The sequence below is a fragment of the Salmo salar genome, chromosome ssa04 (genome assembly GCF_905237065.1).
Source record: "Salmo salar chromosome ssa04, Ssal_v3.1, whole genome shotgun sequence".
NCBI lineage: Eukaryota > Metazoa > Chordata > Actinopteri > Salmoniformes > Salmonidae > Salmo > Salmo salar.
In genome coordinates this window covers 9260696-9271252 of record NC_059445.1, presented here as the reverse complement: position 1 = coordinate 9271252, position 10557 = coordinate 9260696, and the positions used below count along the sequence as shown (strand labels likewise).

At 41.7% G+C, this 10557-nt stretch overlaps 1 protein-coding gene across 4 annotated transcripts; it reads right to left on the bottom strand.

Moving 5' to 3' along the window:
- Positions 1–234: 234 nt before the first annotated feature.
- On the bottom strand, positions 235–10430 carry LOC106602173 (zinc finger protein 37). 4 transcript variants are annotated; one of them, XM_014194649.2, is made up of 5 exons: positions 10204–10430; positions 9081–9400; positions 8619–8755; positions 6381–6596; positions 235–1942 (listed from the first exon to the last, which is right to left on the bottom strand). In XM_014194649.2, exons 1-5 carry the CDS (start codon positions 10281–10283, stop codon positions 719–721), a joined length of 1977 nt encoding a protein of 658 aa, XP_014050124.1. In that variant the 5' UTR covers positions 10284–10430; the 3' UTR covers positions 235–718. The 4 variants fall into 4 exon arrangements, with proteins under 4 accessions (XP_014050124.1, XP_045572376.1, XP_045572375.1 ...); XM_045716419.1 differs by having other exon boundaries at positions 245–1942; positions 6381–6599; positions 10204–10427; XM_045716420.1 differs by lacking the exon at positions 6381–6596 and having other exon boundaries at positions 239–1942; positions 10204–10428.
- Between the last annotated feature and the right edge of the window lie 127 nt (positions 10431–10557).

Below are 10557 nucleotides of genomic sequence, written 5' to 3'. Positions count from 1 at the left end.
GAATTTATTTTAAAATAAGAAAATATTTGCACAAAATAAATAAATAAAAGTAAGAAAAAAAGTAACAATAAAATAACAATAATGATGCTATATACAGGGGGGGTACAGGCACAGAGTAATGTGCGGGGGTACAGGTTAGTCTAGGTAGTATGTACATGTAGTTAGGGGTAAAGTGACTATGCATAGATAAACAGTGAGTAGCAGCAGTGTAAAAAAGGGTGTCAATGCAAATCGTCTGGGTAGCCGTTTGATTAACTGTTTAGCAGCCTAATGGCTTGAGGGTAGAAGCTGTGAATGGTAAATAATGTATTGTCATTTTGGAGTCACTTTTATTGTAAATAAGAATAGAATGTGTTTCTAAACACTTCCACATTAATATGGATGCTACCATGATTACAGATAATCATGAATGAATCGTGAATAATGATGAGTGAGAGTTTTCAGCATAAAAATCCTAAATATGACCAAAGTGCTGGAGTACAGAGCCAAAACAACAACAAAATGTGTCACTGTCCAAATACTTTTGGACCCAACTGTATATCAAATGACAGCGTTTTCATGAATTTGATTATTTACTCTTGAATCCCATTAAAAAAAAGGCAAGGTACATGATCCAGGAAGTAGGCAGGCCTTTCATAGCGTGTTGCTATAACCTAACTGACAAAATGCTAATCCATTGCTTTTTTTCCATAGGAATCTCTTGCTTCTGTATCAGCTATCAATGATGAAGCTTCTGATGTCTATTCAGATTGCTGGAGTGGGAGAACCTGCGGCAGCACTGTGCACAACTGAAGGGCTTCTCCCCAGTGTGGACGTTCTGGTGCACTTGGAGCTTGCTGGGGGACACAAAGCTCTTCTCACACAATGTGCAGGCGAACGCTCGCTTTCTGGTGTGGATGATCATGTGATGGCATAACTCGCTCTCGTGGAGAAACTTTTTATGGCAACTCGGGCAACCATACGGTCGTTCTACAGTGCCAGGTCTAAAGTGTGTGGCGAAATTACTGGAGTGAGAGAAAGTTGTGGCGCTTGGTCTAAAATAGCCGTCAGGAAGTGAGGCATGAGCTGGTTGTTGAACTCTTATTCCTGGTATTTCAGAGTGTCTATGGAGGCTTGCCAACGAACACCAACTAGCTTTGTTGGCCTCACCTGCATTTCCTGTGCCAAGATGCATGCCTGTATTTATCTCTGAGGGCCGGAAGCTGGGTGAAACCAATAGCGTTGTGTTGTCTCTCATTGAATCGGGGTGAACGGGGCGAATCATTGGTGCATTTCTGTTAAACCCTCCCACTCCCTGCTTATTTCCAGTCCCATTGATCTGTGTAATAGCTGTACCCACCTGACCCCACTCGAAATCTCTATCTACCTGTTGCCCACTGGATACAGAGTCAATCACTATCACATGTTCTGATGAGGAATGGAACGACTTGGGGGAAAACCTGTGGTTTTCTAACCCTACACTTCTCATTTCTATGTCTGAGCTAGTCTGTGTTTCTGGGCCACTCCCTAGGTCCATTACTTTAGTGTGAGCAGCAGAGGCGCCATCATCAGTCGCTACTACCTCTCTCCACACCTGGTTTAAAGAATCTCTTAGGAGATTGAGGCCCCTGTTCATGTCACACTTTGTGTCCAGACTCGGTCTCTCTGCTTTGGGTTCAAATCCTGTGTGCTGCTGGGATCCCTGGTTCACAGTCCCTGTTTCTGACTGGAGGAGGATGGCGTCAGATCCACTGACCTCCATAGCGGTGTTGTTGTAGCCTCTGGGGACACTGGACTGAATGGCAGGGTCCTCTGTGGTGGCTGCAGCCAGTTGGGTGGTTAGCTCTCTGCTGCCCTCCACTGTTCTGGCTGGGTGGCTGATCCTAGAGTCCTGGTCATCAGCTTCCCCCTCATCCTTGATGATGAGCAGGTCTGGTTCCCCTTCCTCTGTCTCTGCTGACTGCTGATGGGGTTAAGTGGGAGAGATGAGTGAGACAGAGCATACACTATCTACTGAATGGAGATATGGACATGACATGGGATTTTGTGAAACTCATAGTAGTTGACTTGTTATTGTGTTATAATCTGTGGAGTACTGGAGGGTAAACTCCACCTTTTGTATTTTGCTTAAACCTTCATAAAATACATTGGCTAGAAGTAAATTAATCCACTAATACAAATATAATTAAGCAATAAGCCCTAAGGGGGTGTGGTATGTGGCCAATATACCACAGCTAATGGCTGCTCTTACCACGACGCAACGCAGAGTGCCTGGACACAGCCCTTAGCCATGGTATATTGGCCATATATCACAAACCCCTGAGGTGCCTTATTGCTATTATAAGTTACCAACATAATTAGAGCAGTAAAAATAAATATGTTTTGTCATACCCGTGGTATACGGTCTGATATACCAAGGCTGTCAGCCAATCAGCATTCAGAACTCAAACCACACAGTTTACAACTTGAGATATATCTTAAATGAACGCGTTTTCATGAATTTGATTATATACTCTTGAATCCCCATTCAAAAACAGCGAGGGACATGATCCAGGAAGTAGGCAGGACTGTCAAAGCATTCTTATTTGTCACATGCGTCGAATACAACGGGTGAAGACTTTACCTTGAAATGCTTACTACGAGCCCTTCCCAATGATGAACTGTTAAAAAAATAAATAAAGTAAATACAAAACAAATAATAAAAATAGCGTATTGCTATAACCTAACTGACATAAAGCTAATCCATTGTTTTTCCCCCATAGGAATCTCTTGCTTCTGTGTCTAGGGCTGGCACAATTACCGTATAACCCTGTAACCGATGGTTATGGATGAAGACGGTCATAACCGTTTTTATACAGTACCAGTCAAAAGTTGACACACATACTCATTCACGGGTTTTTCTTTATTTTTTACTATTTTCTACATTGTAGAATAATAGTGAAGACATCAAAACTATGAAATAACACCTATGGAATCATGTGTAACTTTCTTTTTTTTTTTTACAAATCAAAACATATTTGAGAATTGATATTTATCAAAAGTAGCCAGCTTTGCACACTCTTGGCATTCTCTCAACCAGCTTCATGAGGTAGTCACCTGGAATGCATTTCAATTGACAGGTGGGCCTTGTTAAAAGTACATTTGTGGAATTTCTTTCCATAATGCGTTTCAGTGGTATATAGAAGATAGCCCGATTTGGTAAAAGGCCAAGTCCACATTATGGCAAGAACAGCTCAAATAAGCAAAGAGAAATGAAAAGTCCATCATTACTTTAAGACATGGAGGTCAGTCAATCAGGAAAATATTAACAACTTTGAAAGTTTCTTCAAGTGCAGTGGAAAAACCATCAAGCGCTATGATGAAACTGTCTCTCAAGAGGACCGCCACAGGAAAGGAAGACCCAGAGTTACCTCTTCTGCAGAGGATAAGTTCATTAGAGTTACCAGCCTCAGAAATTGCAGCCCAAATAAATACTTCACAGAATTCAAGTAACAGACACATCTCAACATCAACTGTTCAGAGGAGACTGCGTGAATCAGGCCTTCATGGTCAAATTGCTGCAAAGAAACCACTACTAAAGGACATCAATAATAAGAAGAGACTTGTTTGGACCAAGAAACATGAGCAATGGACATTAGACCGGTGGAAATCTGTCCTTTGGTCTGATGAGTCCAAATCTCTGCATGTGTGGTTCCCACCGTGAAGCATGGAGGAGGTGTGATGGTGCTTTGCTGGTGACAGTCTGTGATTTATTTCGAATTCAAGGCACACTTAACCAGCATGGCTACCATAGCATTCTGCAGGTATACGCCATCCCATCTGGCTTGCGCTTAGTGGGACTATCATTGGTTTTTCAACAGAACAATGACCCAACACTCCTCCAGGCTGTGTAAGGGCCATTTGACCAAGAAGGAGAGTGATGGGGTGCTGTATCAGATGACCTGGCCCCCACAATCACCCGACCTCAACCCAATTAAGATGGTTTGGGATGAGTTGGACTGCAGAGTGAATGGAAATCAGCCAACAAGTGCTCAGCATATGTGGGAACTCCTTCAAGACTGTTGGAAAAGCTTCCAGGTGAAGCAGTTTGAGAGAATTCCAAGTCTGCACAGCTGTCATCAAGGCAAAAGGTGGCTACTTTGAAAAATCTCAAATATAAAATAGATTTTGATTTGTTTAACACTTTGATTACTACATGATTCCATGTGTGTTATTTCATAGTTTTGATGTCTACATTATTATTCTACAATGTAGAAAATAGTAAAAACAAAGAAAAACCCTTGAATGAGTAGGACTGTCCAAACTTTTGACAGGTACTGTATACAATTATGGTATTTTTGGGGGGAACAAACAGCTGACTGAAAACGGGAAGGCCGGGTATTTGTGTGGTTGAGTGCGTTTCTGCCATGGAATTAGAATACACAAATGGACATGAAAGGTCTTATAACAGTATAAAAGGTCAGCCATTTCGGTCAGGGAGTTGGTCAACCATGGGCAGCCAGTGTGCTGCGATAAGATGTTGTGTAAAACAATGATTTTGAAGATTAACTGCACAGCAAATTCATTAGCTAGCCAGACAGATTAAGTATAATGATATCCAATAATTGTTCAAATTAACTGCCAATATGCCAACATTCCATACAAACAGTGCAGTCAATCCACAGCCATACATTGGCTGAAATCAGTTGATGATAGGTCTTATATAAGTTGTAAATGCAATAAGTACTGATATCGTATCATATTACAACATTCACAGCTTTCCAAGAAAACAAACAGTGAGACATGTATGGTCTGTTTATATATATTTTAGAGGATATTTAAACAAAGTGTATAAAACCTGTATAAACTGTATTTATAATTACATGACAATATTTAAGGATAACAATCATATTTCTGATATCACATGCCGTACTTTTATAATTCATAAGTAAAAGCAGGAAATGCATCACCTCTGCCTCTACTGCCACTAGTTCCAATTAGACCGGATTGGATTTCTCCCTGACCACAATGGCTGCCATTCTCACTCCATTCTAGAACTGAGTGTTTACGACATAGTAATTTAATAGGATCTCTATGGTTTCTGCTGAAACATGGACTCTCCAACGTGATGAAACTTTGTTGCTCCTTGCTGAAACAAGTCAGGAGCTGAGCAGAAAATGTGCGTCTTCTGCAATTCAAACAGTTATAACCAATTACCGTCATCCAAAATTCCTAGACAGTCACGGCCCTATCTGTGTCAGTTCTCAATGATGAAGCTTCTGATGTCTATTCAGATTGCTGGAGTGGGAGAACCTGCGCCCGCACTGTGCACAACTGAAGGGCTTCTCCCCAGTGTGGACGTTCTGGTGCATTTGTAGATGGCTGGCGCACACAAAGCTCTTCTCACACAAGGTGCAGGAGAATGATCGCTTTCTGGTGTGGATGACCGACCGCGTGCCGCCGCAAGTTACTCTCGTGGACAAACTTCTTATGGCAGCTCGGGCAACCATACGGTCGTTCTACATTGCCAGGTCTAATATCTGTGGCAAGATTTCTTGAGTGAGAGGAAGTTGTGGAGCTTGGTCTAAAATGGCTGACAGGAAGTGAGGTATGAGCTGGTTGTTGAGCTCCTCTTCCTGGTATTTCAGAGTGTCTATGGAGGCTTAAAAACTAGTTTTGTTGGCCTCACCTACATTTCCTGTGTCAAGATGGGTGGCTGTATTTAAAGAATCTCTTAAGGCGTCTGCATGCTTCCCAGTCGAAAACAGTTCGGTAGAGTTCGTGCATATATTATGACGACATTATGTGACAATTTTGATCATTTTGGACTTCCGTGAGGTTTTTTTCAGCTGTTCGGGCACAGAATATTTTTTTCTGGAGGCATGCTGAAGTTCAGAGCAGAAGACTACGCCCCTTCGTTGGCGATTGGTCAACAGTACGGATTCTTAGAATAAAGTAATTGTTGTCATTCAAGAGAGACGACTTGTTTTCATGCAAATTTTTCATTGAAAACCAATGCCCCAAACATCTTAGTTAGATGTCAAATTGCGTGACTAAGATCTCTTCCGCAAAAACATAAAAATGTATGACAGATTTCTTGAGTTATCTTAGATTAATTCGAACCATTTTGAGGAAGTGGCTACAGTGTTTCAAAATGGACAAACAGTACAATTGCCGCCTTTTTCTTGTTTTTTAAGAGAAGGTCTTTTAAGGGAGTATGCAAGAACACTCGTTCGGTTCGGCTAGGCACCAGCTGAACTGAAGCATGCTGATGCTTTAAGGAGATTGAGGTCCCTATTCATGTCACACTTTGTGTCCAGACTCTGTCTCTCTGCTCTAGGTTCAAATCCTGTGTGTTGCTGGGGTCCCTGGTTCACAGTCCCTGTTCCTGACTGGAGGAGGACGGTGTCAAATCCACTGACCTCCATAACAGTGTTGTTGTAGTAGTTGTTGTTGCCTCTGGGGCCACTGGGCTGGAAGGCGGGGTCCTCTGTGGTGGCTGCAGCCGGTTGGGTGGTTAGCTCTCTGCTGCCCTCCACTGTTCTAACTGGGTGGCTGATCCTAGAGTCCTGGTCATCTGCTTCTCCCTCCACCTTGATGATGAGCAGGTGTGGTTCCCCTTCCTCTGTCTCTGCTGACTGCTGATGGGGTTAAGTGGGAGAGATGAGTGAGTGAGACAGAGAATACACTATCTACTGAATGGAGATATGGGCATGACATGGGATTTAGTGAAATTCATAGTAGTTGCCTTTTTGTTATTGTGTTATAATCAGTGGTGTAGTAGAGGGTAAACGCCACCTTCTGTATTTTACACATGCCTTTACAAACCTTTGGCGCAAAAATGCATTGAAAGTATAGGGAAAGTATAGGCGATAAGAGTTTACCCACCTATTTTTTTACCACTACACCACTGGTTATAATGTGCTGACAAACTCGTCTATACAGACATAACCTCATCCCCAGGTGGAAGTGTCTGGTGTGCGAGACTAAAACAGACAGTTTGAAATCGTCTGTAAAAATTGGGACTTACAGTTAAGTTCGGAAGTTTACATACACCTTAGACAAATACATTTAAACTCAATTTCACAAATCCTGACATTTAATCCTAGTAAAAAATCCCTGTTTTAGGTCACTTAGGATCACCACTTAATTTTAAGAATGTGAAATGTCAGAATAATAGTAGAGAGAATTATTTATTTCAGCTTTTATTTCTTTCATAACATTCCCAGTGGGTCAGAAGTTTACATACACTCAATTACTATTTGGTAGCATTGCCTTTAAAATAATTGAACTTGGGTCAAACATTTCGGGTAGCCTTCCACAAGCTTCCCACAATAAGTTGGGTGAATATTGGCCCATTCCTCCTGACAGAGCTGGTGTAACAGTCAGGTTTGTAGGCCTCCTTGCTCGCACACGCTTTTTCAGTTCTGCCCACACATTTTCAATAAGATAGAGGTCAGGGCTTTGTGATGGCCACTTCAATACCTTGACTTTGATTTCCTTAGGCCATTTTGCCACAACTTTGGAAGTATGCTTGGGGTCATTGTCCATTTGGAAGACCTATTTGCAACCAAGCTTTAACTTCCTGACTGATGTCTTGAGATGTTGCTTCAATATATCCACATAATTTTCTTTCCTCTTGAAGCCATCTATTTTGTGAAGAGCACCAGTCCCTCCTGCAGCAAAGCACACCCACAACATGATGTTGCCACCCCCTTGCTTCACAGTTGGGATGGTGTTCTTTGGCTTGCAAGCATCCCCATTTTTCCTCCAAACATAACAATGGTCATTATGGCCAAACAGTTCTATTTTTGTTACATCAGACCCGAGGACATTTCTCCAAAAAGTACGATCTTTGTCCCCATGTGCAGTTGCAAACCGTAGTCTGGCTTTTTATGGCGGTTTTGGAGCAGTGGCTTCTTTCTTCCTGAGCGGCCTTTCAGGTTATGTCGATATAGGACTCATTTTACTATGGATATAGATACTTTTGTGCCTGTTTCCTCCAGCATCTTCACAAGGTCCTTTGCTGTTCTGTGATTGATTTGCACTTTTCGCACCAAAGTATGTTCATTCTAGGAGACAGAACGTGTCTCCTTCCTGAGTGGTATGACGGCTGCATGGTCCCATGGTGTTCATACTTGCATACTATTGTTTGTACAGATGAACGTGGAACCTTCAGGCATTTGGAAATTGCTCCCAAGGATGAACCAGACTTGTGGAGGTCTACAATTTGTTTTCTGAGGTCTTGGCTGATTTCTTTTGATTTTCCATTGATGTCAAGCAAAGAGGCACTGAGTTTGAAGGTAGCCCTTGAAATACATCAACAGGTACACCTCCAATTGACTCAAATGATGTCAAATAGCCTATCAGAAGCTTCTAAAGCCATGACATCATTTTCTGGAATTTTCCATGCTGTTTAAAGGCACAGTCAACTTATTGTATGTAAACTTCTGGCCCACTGGAATTGTGATACAGTGAATTATAAGTGAAATAATCTGTCTGTAAACAATTGTTGGAAAAATTACTTGTCATGCACAAAATAGACGTCCTAACCGACTTGCCAAACTATAATTTGTTAACAAGAAACTTGTGGAGTGGTTGAAAAACGAGTTTTAATGACTCCAACATAAGTGTATGTAAACTTCCGACTTCAACTGTACCTCATCACTTGTAGCATCCATATGCTTTGATGGAGAGACATCCTCTTGGTCCACGTCTATGGGCTGTCTGTCTCTTGGTATGCTGCTGTTCCCAAAACTCCTGTTGGAAAGTCTGTTTCTGCTTTGCCAAGTAGGTCCTGGAAATAAAGGGGAAGTTCGTTTGACCCCATCAATCAATGGTGTTTTACAAAGAACAAAGCAAACAAAATACCTTTATTGACGTATGTTATGTGTCAATAGAGCTAGAAGGATCCTAGCTGTGTTGACACTACAAAGTCAGCATGATACGTCATATATGGAATGTCAACAATACTGCTGGGCCCTAACTGTTCTGACATTACATAAATCATGGATGTATTATACTTGCTTTGAACTTTGTAAAACACAATTGATGGATTGGATCAATTGAAGATTCATGTAATTTAGTCTATGTGCACTGTCAAATTCATCATCATCACCAACCTGTCGTTGCCGTCTCTCGATTGTTGTGTCTGTTTAGCAGGCGTATTCCATGGAAGCGATTGTGGACGGACCCATCTGAAAACTTTGTTCTCTCAGATCGAAACCTCGAGATCTGAAGTTCCATCAGTTTCATTTTCCTCCGGAGAAATTCGTTCTCCTTGTGGCTTTGGGTCATCTTCAGGTGTACAATCGCATAGCCATCGTCAACAACTTTGCAGATTTCGGTTACAGCAGCGTTGGCTAGCACCTCCATGATTGAGGCTATCTGCGCCTGGAACTCGACCACGGAACCCGACATTGTCCCCCGACGCTTTTGTCCCCTTTTTCAATATGAAAACAGTCTTTATGTTTTATATATTATGACGACATACAGTTATCTAGCAAGCTATTCAAACAAATACAATAATATCAGAAACTTAACATCGATAGCTAGCTAGCTTTGTTTGTAACGTTAGCTTACTGTTGAGGTTATTTTTCCTATTCCTCATCATCACTTTCATGTAAACATATGCGCCACCTACTGTACAGGAGTGCTCCACCACAACAATGTTGTAGCTATTATAAACATGATGTTTGGTGTAAACAATATTCCATGATTTAAAAAATAAATAAAGCATTACACTATTTGTGGTATTTCTATTATAAATAGTAAACAGTAAATATATCTTGTTGAGAGGCAAAGGGACATTTTAATTCTTAATTACTGTACTTTGGTTCACCACTGCAACAATATAAATTCATAAGGATGTTTAGAATTTTCACCTGTAATAACTCAGACATTATCAATCCACTCTGGACCAAGCATCCAGCTAGTTGATCTAAATACACAACCACTACACACAGAGGGTAGCGTTAAATGTGGAAACCAATCAAACTGTCAAAAACACATGGACCCAGTTTTCATATGAAAACCCCAGAAGTGTGGAGTCATTCCTCTTAAACTATGGCCAGGAGTTTTTCACTGGTCTGATCACAGAAAAAACTCCTGGCCTTGTCAATCATTGCACCAGGTGGAGTAGTGTGAAGTTGCCCATAGAAGCTGAACTTGGGTCCGTTTTTGATTTTTCTTTCACTAATAGTTAAGGTTAGGATTGGGGAGAGGAATCTGATCCTAGATCTGTACCTAGGAGAGTGTTGACTGTTTGTAGCACTTCCCGCAGTAGACACATTGAAACGGTTTCCCTCCAGTGTGCACCCTCTCATGCATCTTCAGTTGTTGGCTGTGGGAGAAGTGCTTGGAGCAGTGGCTGCACCGGAGCTGCCTCTTGGGCGAGCGAGACCTTAGCTGTTGCGGCTGATTTTTAATGCCTTTCGGGTCTCTGTTGAAATTCGCGAAGGTGGCTTGCTTCCTTCTTCAGGGAACCTGGCAGAGAGTAACAGTTGGGGATGAAAAGTTGTTTCGGGTGGACAGTCCATTGAAATCTGGCAACTTGAACCCAATGGCGATTTTAGCATGTAAATCTTGGTTGGGCAAACC

Excerpts from the sequence above, each read along its gene's own strand:
- LOC106602173 (XM_045716419.1), bottom strand. The coding sequence starts at position 10,283 with ATGAGAGGGTGCACACTGGAGGGAAACCGTTTCAATGTGTCTACTGCG. Across the intron at positions 9,401-10,203 it reads AACAGTCAACACTCTCCTAG|GGGACAAAAGCGTCGGGGGA; the intron begins GTACAGATCTAG and ends ATATTGAAAAAG. Across the intron at positions 6,600-8,618 it reads TGGATGCTACAAGTGATGAG|CAGTCAGCAGAGACAGAGGA; the intron begins GTACAGTTGAAG and ends TAACCCCATCAG.